The sequence below is a fragment of the Perissodus microlepis genome, chromosome 12, assembly GCF_051167445.1.
Source record: "Perissodus microlepis isolate ML-2025 ecotype Zambia chromosome 12, ASM5116744v1, whole genome shotgun sequence".
NCBI classification, from domain to species: domain Eukaryota; kingdom Metazoa; phylum Chordata; class Actinopteri; order Cichliformes; family Cichlidae; genus Perissodus; species Perissodus microlepis.
The window spans coordinates 27137470-27158858 of record NC_140472.1 but is presented as its reverse complement, the minus strand read 5'-3'; the positions used below and the strand labels follow the sequence as shown (position 1 = coordinate 27158858).

The window sequence follows — 21389 nt, the reverse complement described above, 5'->3', positions numbered from 1 at the left end:
ATACAGTGGCTTGCAAAAGTATTCGGCCCCCTTGAACTTTCCCACATTTTGTCACATTACAGCCACAAACATGAATCAATTTTACTGGAATTCCACGTGAAAGACTAACACAAAGTGGTGTACACCTGAGAAGTGGAACGAAAATCATACATGATTCCAAACATTTTTTACACATAAATAACTGAAAAGTGGGGTGTGCGTAATTATTCAGCCCCCTTTGGTCTGAGTGCAGTCAGTTGCCCATAGACATTGCCTGATGAGTGCTAATGACTAAACAGAGTGCACCTGTGTGTAATCTAATGTCAGTACAAATACAGCTGCTCTGTGACGGCCTCAGAGGTTGTCTAAGAGAATATTGGGAGCAACAACACCATGAAGTCCAAAGAAAACACCAGACAGGTCAGGGATAAAGTTACTGAGAAATTTAAAGCAGGCTTAGGCTACAAAAAGATTTCCCAAGCCTTGAACATCCCACGGAGCACTGTTCAATCGATCATTCAGAAATGGAAGGAGTATGGCACAACTGTAAACCTACCAAGACAAGGCTGTCCACCTAAACTCACAGGCCGAACAAGGAGAGCGCTGATCAGAAATGCAGCCAAGAGGCCCATGGTGACTCTGCACGAGCTGCAGAGATCTACAGCTCAGGTGGGGGAATCTGTCCATAGGACAAATTAGTCGTGCACTGCACAAAGTTGGCCTTTATGGAAGAGTGGCAAGAGAAAGCCATTGTTAACAGCAAACCATAAGAAGTCCTGTTTGCAGTTTGCCACAAACCATGTGGGGGACACAGCAAACATGTGGAAGAAGGTGCTCTGGTCAGATGAGACCAAAATGGAACTTTTTGGCCAAATTGCAAAACGCTATATGTGGCGGAAAACTAACACTGCACATCACTCTGAACACACCATCCCCACTGTCAAATATGGTGGTGGCAGCATCATGCTCTGGGGGTGCTTCTCTTCAGCAGGGACAGGGAAGCTGGTCAGAGTTGATGGGAAGATGGATGGAACCAAATACAGGGCAATCTTGGAAGAAAACCTCTTGGAGTCTGCAAAAGACTTGAGACTGGGGCGGAGGTTCACCTTCCAGCAGGACAACGACCCTAAACATAAAGCCAGGGCAACAATGGAATGGTTTAAAACAAAACCTATCCATGTGTTAGAATGGCCCAGTCAAAGTCCAGATCTAAATCCAATGGAGAATCTGTGGCAAGATCTGAAAACTGCTGTTCACAAACACTGTCCATCTAATCTGACTGAGCTGGAGCTGTTTTGCAAAGAAGAATGGGCAAGAATTTCAGTCTCTAGATGTGCAAAGCTGGTAGAGACATACCCTAAAAGACTGGCAGCTTTAATTGCAGCAAAAGGTGGTTCTACAAAGTATTGACTAAGGGGGCTGAAAAATTACGCACACCCCACTTTGCAGTTATTTATTTGTAAAAAACGTTTGGAATCATGTATGATTTTCTTTCCACTTCTCACGTGTACACCACTTTGTATTGGTCTTTCACGTGGAATTCCAATAAAATTGATTCATGTTTGTGGCTGTAATGTGACAAAATGTGGAAAAGTTCAAGGGAGCCTAATACTTTTGCAAGCCACTGTATCTATAGCTCAGTATACTCACTACAGTATCCACCACTCGGCAAGTGTGTGAATCTAGCTGTGACTTAGGGGGAGTGTTTACAATTCTAGTGTTTGCTTTATGTTACAAACACTACTATGTCTGTGATGAAGTGCAAACATATGGGGGAAAAAAATAGAAAACATTTTTTTTTAACAATTTCCCATTGACTACAGTAGTGAATGTATACTTCAACCTTACGTCATTCTTAATTTTTTGCATAATTTTACATATGGGTAATACAGAGACCTGACAGACAAGAGAGTCTGAAACCTGAATAATGTTGTTTGCTGTTCTGCAAATATTTAATCGGGCTCATATTTGAAAGTCAAAAAGTACACTCTAACTAACAAATTATCAACCAGGCTGTTCTAAAAATAGACTGCAGGGTGGAGCTAGTTACGCCGTATTTTTAACCCCCTTATAAAAGCTAGGCAGCTTTCTCCTAGTCTTCAGTTACAGTGGCATTGTTGAGCTTTTCCAGGCGCTTTTGTCTGCCAACAAGCACAATCTTCTGTTTTCCAGTAGAGATAAAAAAAATTCAAATAGCAGTTAGTAAGCAGATTGTAATGTTTAGGATATTTGATACTGGAAAGGTTTAGGAAAACAAACAATGTAAAGCAAATGCATTTATAGATTTTAATATCTTGTGTAACTAATTCCTGAAAACGTCCTCATACAGGTAAGCACTGAGCTTTAGACACTCCCATTTTTTCACCTCTTGCATCACCCTGAGGCTTTAGCTGGCTTTATAAATTTACACACGAACAGAGTCCTGGGCAAATGAGAAGGAGAGAGTATGGGATGACTATAGGGAGCACTTGAGAAACACCAGACAACTCATGGTCAGCTGTCTGATGGGAAAGAAATAAAAATATATATATCACCTTCCAGAAAACGACACGGATTCTACTTTATGTCTGGCAATGAGACGGCAATTCTGCAACAGCTGGCGATTTTAGGTAACATTTTGCAAAACTTCTTTAACATGAGTCAAGCATGTTGTCATTCCACGTTTCATTGTCTGTAAATGTCAAAATGAGTCTAACATCTGATGCAATAAGCTTTTTATTAGTACTTATGTTCTGACTGCATACTCTAGCTGCTGTTAATGTTAGCTAAAATGTGACTTAACTGCTCATGAGGACAGATTATTAGAGGGAGAAGACCCTTGGCCCCCTGTCCCATGCTCTTCTACAATGACATACAAATGTAGTCTCAAATCTCTCAGTTGCATTTTCGTCTTTAAGGTTAATGTCTGTCTTTACAACTTGGGCATTTCTGTAGATTGAAAAATGGTGGCTATACTTCAGTATTTATTTAACACTTGTACACAGTTATTCTACTAAATACTGCAACACACTATTTAAATGTATATAATGAAAACATGTCTAATAGATTACAGGGAGTGCAGAATTATTAGGCAAGTTGTATTTTTGAGGAATAATTTTATTATTGAACAACAACCATGTTCTCAATGAACCCAAAAAATTCATTAATATCAAAGCTGAATGTTTTTGGAAGTAGTTTTTAGTTTGTTTTTAGTTTTAGCTATTTTTGGGGGATATCTGTGTGTGCAGGTGACTATTACTGTGCATAATTATTAGGCAACTTAACAAAAAACAAATATATACCCATTTCAATTATTTATTTTTACCAGTGAAACCAATATAACATCTCCACATTCACAAATATACATTTCTGACATTCAAAAACAAAACAAAAACAAATTAGCGACCAATATAGCCACCTTTCTTTGCAAGGACACTCAAAAGCCTGCCATCCATGGATTCTGTCAGTGTTTTGATCTGTTCACCATCAACATTGCGTGCAGCAGCAACCACAGCCTCCCAGACACTGTTCAGAGAGGTGTACTGTTTTCCCTCCTTGTAAATCTCACATTTGATGATGGACCACAGGTTCTCAATGGGGTTCAGATCAGGTGAACAAGGAGGCCATGTCATTAGTTTTTCTTCTTTTATACCCTTTCTTGCCAGCCACGCTGTGGAGTACTTGGACGCGTGTGATGGAGCATTGTCCTGCATGAAAATCATGTTTTTCTTGAAGGATGCAGACTTCTTCCTGTACCACTGCTTGAAGAAGGTGTCTTCCAGAAACTGGCAGTAGGACTGGGAGTTGAGCTTGACTCCATCCTCAACCCCAAAAGGCCCCACAAGCTCATCTTTGATGATACCAGCCCAAACCAGTACTCCACCTCCACCTTGCTGGCGTCTGAGTCGGACTGGAGCTCTCTGCCCTTTACCAATCCAGCCACGGGCCCATCCATCTGGCCCATCAAGACTCACTCTCATTTCATCAGTCCATAAAACCTTAGAAAAATCAGTCTTGAGATATTTCTTGGCCCAGTCTTGACGTTTCAGCTTGTGTGTCTTGTTCAGTGGTGGTCGTCTTTCAGCCTTTCTTACCTTGGCCATGTCTCTGAGTATTGCACACCTTGTGCTTTTGGGCACTCCAGTGATGTTGCAGCTCTGAAATATGGCCAAACTGGTGGCAAGTGGCATCTTGGCAGCTGCACGCTTGACTTTTCTCAGTTCATGGGCAGTTATTTTGCGCCTTGGTTTTTCCACACACTTCTTGCGACCCTGTTGACTATTTTGAATGAAACGCTTGATTGTTCGATGATCACGCTTCAGAAGCTTTGCAATTTTGAGACTGCTGCATCCCTCTGCAAGATATCTCACTATTTTTGACTTTTCTGAGCCTGTCAAGTCCTTCTTTTGACCCATTTTGCCAAAGGAAAGGAAGTTGCCTAATAATTATGCACACCTGATATAGGGTGTTGATGTCATTAGACCACACCCCTTCTCATTACAGAGATGCACATCACCTAATATGCTTAATTGGTAGTTGGCTTTCGAGCCTATACAGCTTGGAGTAAGACAACATGCATGGAGAGGATGATGTGGACAAAATACTCATTTGCCTAATAATTCTGCACTCCCTGTATACTACAATCCAACAACCAAACATAGCTATTGTTAACTACTCTGCCTTCATCTATGTTTTTTTTTTCTTCCCTTACGCAGTGGTATGTCATGGCTTAGCAGTGGGTCAGATCTCTTCTTATTACTTCCTAGTCCAAAGACCTATGCCATGGGTCAAAGCCCAGGAGTTCTGTCAGAAGTACTATGTGGACCTTGCTGTCCTGACCACAGAGGACCAGTACTTCACTGTCCTGAATGCTGCTCCTGCCACAAAAGTTAGCTTTTGGCTTGGTCTGAAACGCCAGAGTGTCTCCAGTGACTGGCAGTGGGTGAATGGGGAACAACTGGGCTATGAACACTGGTACAGGAGAAACTATGAAGGCTGCTGTGCAAGTTTAGAGGCCATGCTGGAAAAAGACAAGAACCTGTTGGCTCGCTACTGTAAGGAACCACACATGGTTGTCTGTCAGGGTAAGTAATGCATTTTTGCTGTTTTTGGAGTTAGAAACTGACAAATATAGTAACTACATAGTCTAAATATGATACTCAATAAAGATGAGGCACACAACTAAAAAATGCAAACAGTCAGATTCACTGAAACATGATGCAGTGACTAAAAACCTGTTCTACCTGTCTAAGGTGAGTGTGTTGCCACAAGAAAATGATCCCATCCTCTACTGGTTATGTTATGGTGCTTTGTTTATATCCTGCATCCATCTGCCTGTTATTATTTATAACAGATTAGTTAGGTAGCAGTTGAAAAAAATCATTATTAAAATAGTTTTGCTGGTTTAAACCTCTAAAGCAGGGCTCTAAAACTCGCAGCCTGGGGACACTTGCAGCCCGTGTCACCCCTACTTGCGGCCCATATGTTGAGGTGACGAAATATAATGCAATTTGGCCCTTGAAATTACTCTTTTTGTTAGGGAGGATTTCTTTCCTGTTGTTCCTTAAAAAGTTCATTAAAAAGCAAAAAAATATTTAATATGAAGGCAATATGAGCAGACAGTACAAACATGTTGGCTGCGTTAGTTCAGCGAGAGAGTTATTTGTAAAGAAAACATTTTTCACTGGCAGTAAAAAACTAATGTGTACACTTATGTCTGCATTTTTATTTTGTTAAATATGAACATAATGATTGCAAAAGTGCTGCAATGTGTCTGGCCAGAAAGAGAGTACCAATTTATTTATTTGGTAGTTCAATGAAAAGCTTCAGTTAGTTAAGAGTGAGAAAAAAAATTGTTGTTATACAATATTTGAAATAATACAATGAGATGACAGTGCCAGCAGTGGCCCGCAGCTCACTGAAGTTGGAGATCCCTGCTCAAAGCACAGTAACATGAGACAGTACCTCCAACCAATTTAGATAGATGAACTAGTCCACCGTAGTTCATGCTGGAGTTCATTTTTTAGTATTTTACCAGGATTCTCCTGTTCCTCCCCACAAAAGAGCAGATACTGCTTCTGCTGCTGCCCCCTCACTGACCTATCTAGCTCTCCTCATATAATAACCCATCACCTGGTATTTAAATCTCTGTTTTCTCCATCATTTTTCATCAAACCTATCTGATAACATGTTATTTTTTATGATCCATGATCCATACCTGAGCTCTTACTCGACTCTGACTGTTTTTCTTCCCACAGGTCCACATTCCCCTCAGTCGGTGACAGTGGACTCAGTGGGTGCGGAACATGTGAATCTTAGTTGGAATATCTCTGCCTTTATGCAGACGACACCACACAGTTACAATGTGACCATATGTGACAGCAGATGTGAGACAGTCCTTTACTCCTGCATCAATGGTTCTGCAGCGATGAGCATCAGCATCTCCAACTTAACATCAGGCACAAAGTATTTCCTACAAATCTCTGCCTTTGTTGTTCGGCCTGACAGTGTTACTGGTGGAAACATCATCCTGCAGAGTAACCCTACAACAGTAGACGTTAAAACAGGTAAGGAAGTACTTCTTGTTTATTTTTGTGTCATGGCTTGCTTCCTAGATACTGTGTACAATAACTGACAACAACTTCAAATATTCTATTATATTCAGCCCATTTACTGATCATTGTAAACTGGTGCTCGTCTCCCTCTTTTGTATCTGTGTCTCTGTATCCTCTCTACTTCGGTAGATCACGATATCGTCTTTGCTGTTTTGATGGTCATTAAACTGATGTTGCTTGCTCCTCTACTGTGGATTCTTTATCATATCCTTAAAAAAGGTAGGTCTTCTTTCTCCAGTAAAAAATCTATATATTTAAAAAAAAATCTCCATAACATATAACATAATTTTTATTTTTATTTTTTAAACAGCAGGTAGTTTTGAAGAATCAAATCATTACATCTCTCCAGTGTTGCTCTCAACTGAAGACACAGTTGTTGATCTGGTCCCTCAGAAAACTCCAGGCATTGGTTAAGACACTGAAAAAACACAATCTAGCCATTTGTAGAAAAATCTCTTCAAATGAAAAATGCCAACACAATGAATATAGAAAACATGGAGACAGATTCATTTTTTAAATAAACTGCTTCTCATTTGCAAATGAATCGTTAACCAGTGTGTAGAAAATACTACAGTTAAACCTTCTTTTTTGAAACATGGTATGACCAAATTTTCTAAAATACATTTCGATTTTTATTCAATTTGATCCTAAATGAGTGACTAAGACCACGAACTCAACAGGATTGTGTTTTCCGTTGCCGTTTACCCACAGACTCATAATACCGAAAGCCTTTACGCAGCCACAGATATTGCATTGTAGCGGCCCTTCACATAGGATGCAGGTTTAAGGCACTTTCACATTGGCTTCATCTTTATAAACAGACAGCTACACTGTTGTTTTGTATTGTATGGTTGTACCATTGGGCATTCAGATTAGTGAGCATATGTGAAAATATGTGACCCTCAAAATGTAAAAAAGTAGTCCCTGGAGTATTTGTTAAAAGCATTTTATGCTTTTTTTTTTTTTTAACTAAAACTACCTGTTAGTCGTTTCCCACAAAATGTGTCATGCTGTAACTCATCACAGTCTGAGTTATGAAGTATTAGCACAAGTCAATGCAGTGAAGTGTCAGATGGACCACTGCAGTATCACTTTTTACCTCAAGATGAAACCGTCATTTGATTTTAATGAATAGTAGGAAGAAATCACATATTATGTGTTATGTTGTTTGTGGTTTTGTTTTTCCACTTTTTCTTGATGTACTCACCTTTAGTTTATTTAAAAAAGCAAGAAAGTCAGTAAATGTGAAAAATGAGCGAAGAACAATATATTTCATCCAGTGCTGCTAGAAGTTATAAGTTATAAAAATATAAACTATTAAGAGGAACAAAAAGAAAAATTGAAACTGTAAAATTTAAAAAATGTTTGTTGTTGTTATTCTTCACTTTTAGGATTTCTTTTTTATTTTATATTTTTTAGTGTTTTTTGTTCATTTGTTTGTTTATTACAATATTTTTTTTATTACAGGGCCAATTGATTTTGGATGAAATATTATAAAGCTTCTTTCAAAATGTACTTGTTGCTTTAAATTAGAATTAGACAAACATAACTTTTAGGGTCTTCTCAATAGTTTCACAGTTTCAATGGCAGTGCATTTAATTGAATGTCATGACCCAAATGAAACATTAGCATTTCAAAGACGGAAAATAACATTACCAGTATTCTTGATTGAGAGTGAGATATTTTTCTTGAACCAAACATAGGTCAAAAAAGTAGTGATTACACAAACAAGCAATGTGTTTTACATAAAGACCTTGCTGATCTCATGGTTCTCAGGCCTTTAGGTGTAGTTTTTAAGCTGCCTTTAGGATTTATGTAGCGTATCAGGAAACAAGTTAACAGTAACTGAATAGTAGTATAAACAGTTGATTACTTACTACTCTGCTGACAAGCTTATTTACAAAGAGTGGCATAAATACAAATATTCAATAAAGTTGTTGGTTTATTGATTATTTGTGCACATTTAATGAAAAACAAAGAAAAAAGACTTTGGGATTGTACCAACTTGTTCTTTCTATAATTTCTATAATTTTTTATATTAATCTTGTTTGTTTTTTAATCCTGTTGTCTACTATTTATATTTGTTCCCGGCACAGTTGGTATGGAGCACCTGTAATTTAGTTGTACATGTACAATGATAATAAAGGACTATTCTATTCCATTCTGTTCTTTTCTATTCCTGTTTCTACAGGAAAGTAAAAAGGTATGTAGCAGCCATGTGCTGCTAATGCACTTGATTAACTGATCATCAGCATGTGTGACCACCTATATAAAAGCACAGGTTTTGGCAGTTTGCTGGTCTGGAGCACTCAGGTGTCAGTGTTATAGAAAGGCATACTCTTCCCTGGAGTGTATGTCAAAGCAAATTCACCCTAAGGTCAAACCATGAAGTGCTGAGAGACATTGCAAAAACCCCAGAGCTACATCTCAGACTCTACAGGCCTCAGTTAGCATATTAAATGTTAAAGTTCATAATTGTACGATTATGAAAGTAGAATGTGAGCAAACAGCTAGATTTCTGGAACAGTGTTCTTTGGAACAATGACTCTAACGCACAGTGCCACATTTGGAGAAAACCAAACTCAGTATATCAGCACAAACACCTCATACCGACTGTCAAACATTAAATAGTAGTGGAGCTTTGTTGACCTGAGTTTGTTTTGCAGTCACAGGATCTGGGGACCTTGCAGTCATTGATTCGACCATGAACTCATCTATATACAAAGTTAATGCAAAGTTAATGTGAGGCCATCTGTCTGACAGCTAAAGCTTGGCTGAAACTGGGCCCTGCAACAAGAGAAAGATGTCAGGCATACCAACAACAGCAGAATGGCTGAAAAAAAAGGAATCAAGCTGTTACGGTCATCTAGTCAAAGTCTAGAGAAGAACAGTTGACCAACATTCTGCCACAAAAAGTGTTAAAGTAATACAGAATATGAGAGCTTTAACTTATTGCTGCCCAAGGTGGTTCCACAAGGTGTTAAATCAAGACCTATGCTTACTTTTTGAAACCACTGCATAGTGTTCAGTGGAACAAATGCTACGCACTGCTATGACTATGTTCCACCAACTTACCGACTCAGTCATTAATTTTGCTCAACTTCCAGTCTATGACTGGGCTACACTGAGGGGGGGGTAGGGGGGGAGGGGGGGGGGTAGGTTTTCCTGTGGTTTTGTCTCAATTCACACAGAAAAAAAACTCAAAGTGAACCAAAACATGTCACTACAAACCACATGAGAACATTTAGTCTGCTTATTGGTCAGATGTGTCTGGGGCTGGAGCAACAGATGCAAATACAGAAAGAAGGTGCTCTCTTCTAGCCTAGTCAATAGCGTTGACTACGCTAGCTACTCAATGCTATAAATTACTTGTATAGCTAGTTGCTATCCCACACTAACCATTTGGGTACTCTAAACATGAATGGTATTTTGCCACATCACAAAGGATACCTGACTAGAGGACGATGTTTCCAACCTTGTTCACTCTAACTTCAGACTCCAAATAACTGAAAAGGCTACAGACTAAATACTAAGCTCCATACTTATTTTAGAGAAGATTATTATTCCTTCGGGGTATATCTGTGGAGTCCCAGCTAACATACATGCTTCACTGACTCTCAGTGGCACTAGCTGCCAGATGAAGCTGCTCCAAAGTCACATGTCTGATAAGAAAAACAGAAAAGAACCTTTACAGAGAAAAAAAAGTGACCATAGTGACCACTACCAGTCAAAGGTTTGGACGCACCTTCTTATTTGATGGTTTTCTTTATTTTCAAGACAATTTGCATTGCAGATTCTCACTGAAGCCATCAAATATATGAATAAAAATATATGGAATTATGAAGCGCATATATGTAACTAAATATCTTGATGCATGCTCAATCATCCAGGTAAGTAAATCTCCAAAATTTGATTCTGTTCATCTGGATGTAGCGTTTTGTGGGAGAAACGTTTCGTCACTCATCCAAGTGACTTCTTCAGTCTCAGCTGACTGCAGGTTTCCCCAACCTTATAAACAATAGGCTGGGAGGTCAGTTCCTTAATCTTAATTATGCTAATTCTCATGACCATTGATCAACAACCACTGACCAAAGCCCACTGATCAAAGACCATGAGTACCATTCACAGAGAGTTGGGAAATGGCTGCAACCACAGCATTGTAAGATGGTGAAAGATGTACCCTCTGTAAAGGGAAAAGGGAAAGACCATCTCTGAGTCGAGGAGGGGGAACGCTAGTGTTACAGGAGGCCGGGATCCACACCAGCCACACCCAGCTGCTCAAACGGACCATGACAGATGGGCTTTGTCAGGGTTCCTTTGTGGATTTGCTCAAATAGATACTAGGAAGCCACTACTAAGGAAAAGCAACAAGCAGAATAGATTTGTTTGGGCCAAGAAACATGAGGATTGGACATTAGAGCGGAGAAAATCTGTGCTTTGGTCTGATTAGTCTAAATTTGAAATCTGTGGTTCCAGCCACCGTGTTTTTGTACGACGCAGAAACATGCATGATTCCCACCATGAAGCATGGAAGAGGAGGTGTGATGGGGTTCTTTGATGGTGACACTGTTGGGGACTTATTAAAAATTGAAGGCACACTGAACCAGCATGGCTACCACAGCATCCTGCAGCGACACGACATCCCATCTGGTTTGCCTTCAGTTCGACCGTCATTTATTTTTCAACAGGCAATGACCCCAAACACACCTCCGGGCTGTCTAAGGGGTATTTGACCAAGAAGGAGAGTGATGGAGATCTGCACCAGATGACTTGGCCTCCACAGTTACCTGACCTAAACCCAATCGAGATGGTTTGGGATCTGATGAACCACAGAGTGACGGCAAAAGGGCCAACAAATATTCAGCATCTCTGGGAACTCCTACAAAACTGTTGGAAAACCATTTCAGGTGACTCATTGAAGCTCATCGAGAGAATGCCAAGAGTGTGCAAAGCAGTAATCAAATAAAAGAGTAGCTATTTTGAAGAATCTAAAATATAAATATATGTTTTGAGTTATTTGTTTACTACATAATGCCATATGAGTCTACAATGTAAATAGCTATGAAAAGAAAGAAAAACCATTAAATGAGACGGTGTGTCCAAACTTTTGACTGGTAGTGTAGTTCTTGTAAAGGACTTCTTTCAACATGAATAATGTCCTCCTCCAACTGTTTCACACTAGTCCATGTATTGACACCTGCACCCACTGATGACTTGCACTGTGCCACACAGATCACGAGATTTACTTGTAAATTGGATCACTGGCTTTGAAATGAATGCATCCTCACCTCATGCTTGCGACCGCTTTTCATGACACATGAATTTCCATTTGTCAGACCACTTCCTCTGAGCTTACATAAAGGCGACTTTGTGCACCATAGTGTGTTTCAGTCTAGTTAGATCAAAGCGAAACAAGAAGAAATGCTCTGCCTCAGGGGTTTCAGTGTTTTCCTCTCATGTATTGTCCTTCTCATTGTTCAGTCAAGTGAGTTATTTCATCTGTTGTGCATTTGTTTATTTAATACTAATGAATTAATTGATGTAAATATGCCTAAGTCATGGTAATGTTTTTCTGCTTGTTTCCTATGCTTTGTTTAGTGTTGTGCATGTAGATTGTGTGATCTAAATGTCTTTTAGTTTTACAAAGGAAGGTGTGAAGAGAATTTATCTGTTCATCTCAATGACCTCTTTGAATATTTGTCACTTTAGGTCGTGGTTCTGAGATCATTGGAGGTAATGAAGTGCAGCCACACTCGCTGCCTTACATGGCTCTGCTGGAGAGTGACAAACCGATATGTGGAGGGGTACTAATTGATCAAGCATGGGTCCTGACTGCTGCACACTGTCCTAGGTAGGAATCTTTCCCATTAACATTTGAAAATTTGCAATCTTAATTTTTGTTGGATCTTGCAAAGATGTTGCCCTATGATTATTCAAAATGTCATGCTAGTCAGTAACATTTCCTCTTTATGATGCTCCACTCAGCATTCATTATAGCAGCTATAATTTGGCAGATAGTGACTAAAGAAACCACAACAGCTCAGGGGTTTGAACACTTCTTTATAAGGAACAAGTGCTGCTCTGCATCACTGTTACCATATTTGTTACTTTCTTAGTCAGTAAACCTATTCCATAGCTGAACTGTAATTTAACACTGCACCGTTTTTGCTCTTACAGCATTAAGAAGGTGTTGCTGGGGGTGCACTCCATCAAAGCAGATGAAAAAGATTTCCGACAGGTCCGAAAGGTGAAAAAAAGTTTGCCTCATCCCTGCTATGATGGCACGGACAAGGTCAATGACCTCATGTTACTCAAGGTAATGTGACTCCAAAAGAATGAAAAAGTGATCCAAGATTGCTGATAATTATATTTAGAGGAATTTATAGAAAAGTTGTTTTTGTTGAATTTTCTCTAAGTCAAAATTATACATATAAGCTCAAATATATACATGCACTCTCTCAAATATGATAAATGTGTGTGTTTTGTTGTTTGTTTTTACTAATTCTATAAAAGCAATGATGAACCCATTATGGTTAAATAAGTGTTATTTAAATTTCAGCTGGACAAGAAAGTGAAAAAAACCAAAGCTGTAAACTGGCTCACGCTGCCCAAAACCAGTAAGGAGCCGAAAGCTGGCAGCGTCTGTGTGGTGGCTGGATGGGGAACTACTAAAAACAATGTCAATCGAATGTCAGATGTCCTGAGGTCTGTCAATGTTACAGTGATTGACAGAGTGAAGTGCAACTCAGCTGATTATTACAGCCTCAATCCTGTTATCACCAGCAGCATGATATGTGCTGGTTCGAATGGTAGAAACACAGCTGATACCTGTCAGGTATGTACGCCTCACCGTCCACTTCGCTACTTGAACCGTAAACGAGTCGAATAATAAATGAAAAAATGAACCTCATATTATTGCTCTCTTTGCAGGGGGATTCAGGAGGACCTCTCATGTGCAATGGTGTGCTAGCTGGAATCACTTCCTTTGGACGGATGTGTGGTCTCATTAAAAAACCCGGAGTTTACTCTTTTCTGTCAGAAAAACAACTCAAGTGGATCAAAAATACAATGAAAGGATCTAAAATAGAATGAGTTCTCTGAATCATTCCTGCTTCCATCTTTAAATTAAAGAGGGATACTAAGTTCAGTTGTGTTATTTTGCCACCACGAGTCTACATTTATATCTGTCTATATTTATGATTTTAGGGATGATGTTAAAGCAGAGTGTTACTGAACGTTTGTTGTAAATCAGTGGTTGTCAACCTGTAGAAATATGGTGTGAAATTCAGTTGACTGATAGAAGTGTACTTTTCTGTAATGTACTTTTGTTTTGCATTAGTAACCAATGGTCTGGGTTACTAAATGTAGAAAAAGCAAGCACACCAAGAATCAGATGCCATATTGAGATATGAGTGTCTAGATAAATGTCTTGCAAAGACAAAGTTATGTCCTGTTTATGTACTTTATGGTTAAATGTATTTCTGTTTTTATATTACTGTGAAGCACTATGTGGTTTTTACCCTGTGAAGAGTGCTATATAAATAAATTGAATTGAATTGGATGATGGTGGTTAGGATTATCCATGATGCATTATAATTTGTTTAGTGACCTGACCTCAGTTTGCAGCTATTTTGAGCTACTACAACTTAATACACAGTAAAAAAAAAAAAAAACCACAAAATCAAAAGTTGAAATGAAGCTGAAAATGATGAATATTCCACAATCATGAATTGAAAAAGTTAACAGTAAATATATGTTAACTTTTTTTATTATAACCATACTTCTTGTCTGTCAGCGGTTAAATATATATATTAATTTAAGAAGACACAGAACAACAACTTCAGTTAGAGTCTACTCTTTTTTGTCAGAAAAACAACTCAACTGAATCATGAATAAATTAAGCAAACTGAAATTTCATGACTCCAGAGGCATCAACATGATAAACAAGATGGAAATCTTTGACGTCTTGTTGTCATTGTGGTCTCTGTCGGGTCCTCTACCAGAGGCCTGGGAGCTTGAGGGTCCTAAGCTGTATCATAGCTGTTCCTAGGACTGCGCTCTTCTGGACAGAGATCTCCGATGTTGTTCCTGGGATCTGCTGTAGCCACTCGCCTAGCTTAAGAGTCACCGCACCTAGTGCTCTGATTAATACTGGGACCACTGTTACCTTCTCCCTCCACATCTTCTGCAGCTCTCCTCTGAGCCCTTGATACTTCTCAAGCTTCTCGCGTTCCTTCTTATACACACATGTGATCGTAGTTCTGCTGTGGTTAGACATTTCCACTGCAGGAACTGAAGTCAGATGAGTCAAATATTTGCAAGATAACTGCCTTTGTGGCTGTTCTGTTTACCAAAAATGGACACAGCCACTGTGATAGGTGATGGATTACAATTTAATATTTTAGATGCTGTCACTGCAGATTGCACATATAGGTTGACATGTTAGCTTTGAGACATGAAAAGCCAGACCTATATTCTTTCTCTTGGCCAACAGAGAATTACTCCTTTGGAAAAAACAAACAATCACCTAGTTCCTGCAGTGGAAAATGACATATTTACCCCTTTTCTGCTCGTTTTTTCTTTTTTGTGAACAAAGATGTTTGTTAATTTAAAAAAAATGATATTTTCTCTTTTTGCAAATTACATAAAATACCAAGAGAAATATAAGTGCTCCTGTTTGCTTCGGTCAATCACATTTGCTGGAAACACATGAGATAAAACACATTTTTTGTGGACACACAAACCCCATGAAAGTAAAACAACAAAGTGAGATTATTCAACCTGTCAGCCAGAAAGATTCACCACTTTCCGTATTACAAGCCTTAAAAACGAGAGGGTGAACAACTTTTCTTGCACATACTGTCTTGGTTGTTGACTTCTCATTCTGAGTAGTATTAATTACAGTAATGTCAACATAGAAAACATCCACTTTATGACTATACATTCAATTAAGTAATTAATTATTAATAATTTGAAAATAATCAGTTCCTTCTTCTTTTGGGCACTACCTTTGAGATGTTTCCTTCAGGATGTATCTGTGGACTGTCTGCTGACAGACATGCCTCATTGTCTCTTACTGGCACTAGTTGACAGGTGAAGCTGCTTCAAAGCTACATGTCTGATAAGGAAATAATCTCTACACCAGCTGTAAAGTTATTGTAAAGTGCTTTTTCTTTTAACATCAATACACTCTTCTAGCTTTTTTCATACAAGTAGATTTATGGACACGTACACTCAAAGATGACTCATAGTACACCAGACAGAACAAACCTCAGCAACGACATAGAAAAAAGACATGGTTATGAATACTTGTAAATGCTACCACTATCTTTGAAACAAATGCATTCCCACGCCTTGCTTGAGCCCATTATGCTGAATTTTCAGACCACTTCCTTTGGGCTTAATACATAAAGACGAGTGCGCACCAGAGTGTGTTTAAGTCAAAGCCAAATAAGAAGAAATGTACTGCCTCGGATGTTTCCGTGTCTTGATCTCATGTGTCGTTCTTCTCATTGTTCAGTCAAGTGAGTAATTTCTTCTGCTTTTGATTTATTTAGTGGTTAATTAATGTACATATGTCTAAGTCATAGTAATGTTTTTCAGCAAATTTGTTATGGTTTCTTAGTTGGAGTGTAATTTCACTTTTCCTGATCACTCCTACATGAATTTTAAAGGTTTCATAAATGTTAGAATTTGTATTTGGATGTGCTTCAGGTATTTTGTGTATAGATTCTGTGATCTGTGTCACATAGATGTCTTATAGGCTTACAAAGTAAGTTGTGCAGAGAGTTTTCTGTCTTTGGTTTAAGTGCTTGTCGACTCATTTGTCTTAGTGATCTCTTTGAATATTTGTCATTTTAGGTGATGGTTCTGAGATTATTGGAGGCAATGAAGTCAAGCCACACTCACTGCCTTTCATGGCTCTGCTTGAGGGTAACAAGGGCAATTGTGGAGGGATACTAATTGATGAAGCATGGGTCCTGACTGCTGCTCACTGTGATAAGTAGGAATCTGAAGCATTTGTTTATGTTTTTACTGGATCACAAAAAAATCCATTTCATCATGGGTATTTAAAATATCATACAAGTCAACATGTTTAAGCTTCATGATACTCCAATCAGCTACATGCCACATCCTGACCTTAGTATTTTTTATCATGTAACCACTCAGTAATCAGAGAGAAAGCAAATCTTCATTTCTTCTCTATTTGACACTTTCTTGGCCAGTAAACCTATGCCATAATTGAACTTTAATTTAACACTGCATTGTTTTGGCTCTTTTAGAATTAAGAACGTGTTGCTGGGAGTGCACTCCATCAGGAGAGATAAAAAAAAGCAGATCCAAAAGGTGAAAAAAAGTTTTCCTCATCCCTGTTTTGATGCAAAAGACAGGGTCAATGACCTCATGTTACTCAAGGTAAGGTGACTATAACAGAATGAAAAAACAATCCATAGCGATTTCTATAAAATTTATGTTTGCTAACATTACATAATACATATTAAGCAAGAAGAGCAAATGTTTAATCAAGATAAACACAACTGCAAAGCCAGGCTGTCACTAATGATTATTTAACTTCAGATGTAAAATAAGGTCTTTCTCATCTTCCCATCTGTTCAAAATTCAACAGCTCAAATTCCACCTGAGACCAGAAAGAGAAAGATGCTTTTCTGCAAAATTTACATAATTTGTCTTTTTTCATTTAATGTTTGTACGACAGAGCATCAGGGCCGCATTAAGAACAAAAGTATTACTAATCATTTTGAGAATAAAGTGGAAATTTCAAGATAATCTTTAAATCTTGAAACTGTTTTTCAAGAAAAGAGTGGGAAAGTGGAGATTACAGTTGTTGTGTCAAGACACATTGCCACATTTGTCATGCCCTCTTGGAAGAGTGGATTTTGTATAGGATATAACAGTAAGTGTAAGCTGCACAATCCTGAAAATTTATGGTATTTTAAATTTTTTGTTCAAAATAGAATTACAACTTTAGTCTTGCAATTTTGATTGTGATTAAAGACTGACTTCATGTTGAGTCAACTTAAGTGGTTTCATTTAAAATAAATTTGTGTTTTTTTAATTGGTTTAATTTTATCTTATTTATTTATTGTATAAAATAAATAAATGTATACAATAAAAAATTTATACAATAAAAAAATTTATTGTACAAATTCTATTAAGGCAATGATGAATTCACTATGCTTAAGTAATTATATCTTAAATTTTAGCTTAACAAGAAAGTGAAGAAAACCGAGACGGTTAATTGGCTCAAGTTGGGCAACGCTGTAAAAGATCCTGCAGCTGGAAGCATCTGTGTGGTGGCTGGATGGGGAGCAACTAAAAGCAATGCCGAGCAAATGTCAGATGCCCTGAGGTCTGTCAATGTGACAGTGATTGACAGAGTGAAGTGCAACTCACGTGCCTATTACAACCTCAAACCTGTTATCACCAGCAGCATGATATGTGCTGGCTCAGAGACAGCAGATACCTGTCAGGTATGTATGCCTGATAATCATTTTTACCACTTTAACTGTTAATGATCAGAAAAAATAAACTACTAAATAAATTCAAGTCTATTTCATTCTATTTATATCACAACAACAGTTGTCTTAAAGCATTGTAAGGTAAAGACTGTACAATAATACAGAAAAAACACCAACAATCAGAAGACCCCCTATGAACAAGTACTTTGGAGACAGTGGGAAGGAAAAACTGCCTTTTAACCTCGACCAGTGGGAGGTAGAGGGAGAAGGACAGGAAAAAGAAATGCTGTTGACGAGATTATTATGGGCAGAGATTATTAATAACTTATAATTAAATGCAGAGTGATGTATAAACACACAGTGAATGAAGAAACACTCAGTGACCATCATATTATAATTTTCTCTACAGGGAGATTCAGGAGGACCGCTGTTGTGCAGTGGTGTGTTAACAGGAATCACTTCCTTTGGACCTAAGGAGTGTGGTAACAAAACACACCCTGGAGTGTATGCTTTTCTCTCAGATAAACAACTCCAGTGGATCAAAAAAACTATGACTCAAAATTAGATCTCTCTCTGAGTCTTTTTCCTTCTTAAACTTTTACTATCTGTTAAATATTTGTTTTTGTTGCATAAATTTAAATACAAATTTTTGTCACCAATGGTTTGCATTTATATGTGTCTATATTTCAAGGTTTAAAGGATTTTGCTAAAGCAGATAAGATTTCTCTAAGAGTCTTACTGGACATGAGTGGAGCAGGCCCCACTGATGGGGCACAGCGGGAAAATATCGGGTGAAATTAAGTTGAATCAGTATGACTGGAAAGCTGTATTTTTGCTATAAAATTTAGCATTTTTTGAATATCTGCCAAAAACTAGTGGTCTAAACGTTTTTAAAAAATAGTAAAAGAAAGAAATGGGATTGAAATGAACTGAAATAAAGCTGCTGAAAATGAGAAGTGCATGATTTTTTGCTAGATGTGCATATTTTGAAGACAAAGGTATGTCATGTGATATGAAAGATTTCCTCTTTCTATCCTCGTGTGCCTGTCCAATAAATGGGGGACTAATGATAGTGGTCAGGATCATCCACCATGACGGTTTGTGCTGTGACCGCATCTCAGCTTCAAAAAAGTGACGTTTGCGCTCATTTATATGAAGGGTGTTATGTCACCACATGGTCCCGCACTTTATTCACTGTCATCTTGGAAAGTGTCGATAGAATTACAGTCTCGTCCTCTTCACCATTTAGCCATCAAGGCGAGCAAGTGTAACTGGAGTTAATTTTTTTTTTCTAGACCATCAAACACAAATTCAAATAGTCTATGTGCACTTGCCTGTTTAGAAAACAAGAATAAACGAAATGTGCATAAGTCAAGCATGTATATGACCGGTGACAGGCCATATTTGTCATATTGTTGCCAAATTTGCAAGTGATATGTCAAATATGATTGTCAGTCTTGGTATATATTAACACATAAAAATAAACTTTAGTAAACAATTAAAACACTGCTGCCTGAAAAACCTTGACCACTGGAGCCACCATAGAGGGTTCATTTTGTGTCATTGCACCCATTGAGTCTATGATAGACACAAATATTTGTTAAATTTGTGACCCTTACCAAGTACCTCTCTTTACTATAATTCGTTGTATTACTTGAGTAATTCTGATAACACGATCCAAAATCAGCATTTGTTCAGTTTCACCAGAAAGATGAAAGATTTGCGTTGACCATTAACCCTGTAAGACTCATCCCATTCAACCCCAACCCATTTTTTGGGGGGAACTTAGATGTTTATTAACCCTTATAACAAAATACACTTTTTTTTTGCTATATCATGTTGTTCATGACACATTTTTATTATATATTTATAATATATTTTTTGTGTCGCATTTGATACATTAGGCTTTTTTTTTTCAACTTTTTGTTAACAACAATATTAATGTTAGACAAAAAAAAAGAGTTTTGTCCATAACATTTTGAAATTATGACAAGTATTGATCATGTTGATGAGATAGAAGTCTCAGAAACTCAGGTATCAAATATGATACAAAGGGCTTTATAGGGTTAATATAGACAGATTACCAAGTGCAGAATGTGCACGGATTGAAGAGATGTAGCATTTCAACAGTAAATTTGAATAAACCTGTGCATTGTGAACAGATTTAGTGCTCATTTCAACTGTCAAATGTACGAATATACAGTGAGTAAAATAAGTACTGAATATCTCCCCAATTTCCTAAAAAAAGGCGCATATGAATATGAAATTCTCGCCAGATATCGGTAAAAATCCATCCAGTCCACACATGCAAATAAATCAAACCATACAAGTCCATATGTTGTATGTAATAATGAGAATGGACACAGGGGGGAAAAAGTATTGAGCATGTAAAGAAAGGGCAAATTCATATCAGCTGGGTAAGTCCCAACTGATGGCCTGTAAAAAAGGAGGCTCATTACCAAGGTGTCACAGAAGAAACATGTCATAATGGACAAAATCAGTGGCCTTTGCAAACTTATTGTTGCAAAACATACTGATGACACTGGTTACAGTAGAACGTCTGAACTACTGAAGGTTTCAGTGAGCGCTGCTGGGGCCATAATCTGGAAGTGGAAATGAAAGAACATCATTTCACATAAACCACAACCAGATGCTCCCCACAAGAGTTCAGACATAGGACTGAGCCAAGAACCAATTGTGGACAGCTACAGAAAGACCTGGAATCTGTAGTTAGAATTGTTTGAAAGAAAAACAATAAGCAATGCACTCAACCGCCATGACCTATGTACACGCTCGCCATGTAAGACTCCATTGAAGAGTAAATGTTATAAGAAGGCAACAAGTACTGAATGGAGTGAAAGTGGGACTTCTTGTCATGCTGTTGAAATGAGCACGAGGAGAGGTTACTGCAGGCAGGCAGGCAAAGTCTGTGGAACAGCAGAGTGCAGGTGAGTGACATCCAAAGCAGTCAAGTGACTGGAGTGAAGACACAGGAGCAAGTGTTTGTCGGTGCTCACTTTTTCTGGAGGTAAAGATTTGGAATTATATTTATGTTAAAAGTTCTGTATGAAAAAAATCAAAATAACAAGCAAATTATTTAGTTTTTACAAACACTAGTATTCATTGATACTTTACACAATTCCTTGTACAGAAATTCAAAAATCCATATGTGAAGAGTTCAGCAACCACGGCCACAAAGAAGCCATTGCGCACACCAGAGTGTGTGCTTTGGAAGCGCTGCAGAAGATTTTCTTGAAACTGAAATCAACTGACTATTGACTGTTTGGGGGGCAGAGCATAAACAAAATGGGGTCCTAATGTGATTGGTCGCTTTGAT

General features: G+C 38.1%; 3 protein-coding genes across 3 annotated transcripts; all 3 read left to right on the top strand.

Annotated features, from left to right (window-relative positions):
- Positions 1-2493: 2493 nt before the first annotated feature.
- On the top strand, positions 2494-7157 carry LOC146376476 (uncharacterized). The gene is made up of 5 exons (XM_084945240.1): positions 2494-2588; positions 4674-5042; positions 6216-6524; positions 6702-6791; positions 6883-7157. Exons 1-5 carry the CDS (start codon positions 2543-2545, stop codon positions 6984-6986), a joined length of 918 nt encoding a protein of 305 aa, XP_084801366.1. The 5' UTR covers positions 2494-2542; the 3' UTR covers positions 6987-7157.
- Positions 7158-11978: 4821 nt separating this feature from the next.
- LOC146376475 (granzyme A-like) lies at positions 11979-14123 on the top strand. Its single transcript, XM_084946431.1, has 5 exons — positions 11979-12057; positions 12282-12423; positions 12750-12888; positions 13132-13407; positions 13503-14123. The coding sequence occupies exons 1-5, from the start codon at positions 11994-11996 to the stop codon at positions 13662-13664; spliced, it is 783 nt and encodes a 260-aa protein (XP_084802557.1). The 5' UTR covers positions 11979-11993; the 3' UTR covers positions 13665-14123.
- A 1909-nt stretch (positions 14124-16032) lies between these two features.
- On the top strand, positions 16033-18617 carry LOC146376474 (granzyme A-like). Its single transcript, XM_084946434.1, has 5 exons — positions 16033-16096; positions 16434-16575; positions 16856-16988; positions 17798-18064; positions 18462-18617. Exons 1-5 carry the CDS (start codon positions 16033-16035, stop codon positions 18615-18617), a joined length of 762 nt encoding a protein of 253 aa, XP_084802560.1.
- Positions 18618-21389: the final 2772 nt, after the last annotated feature.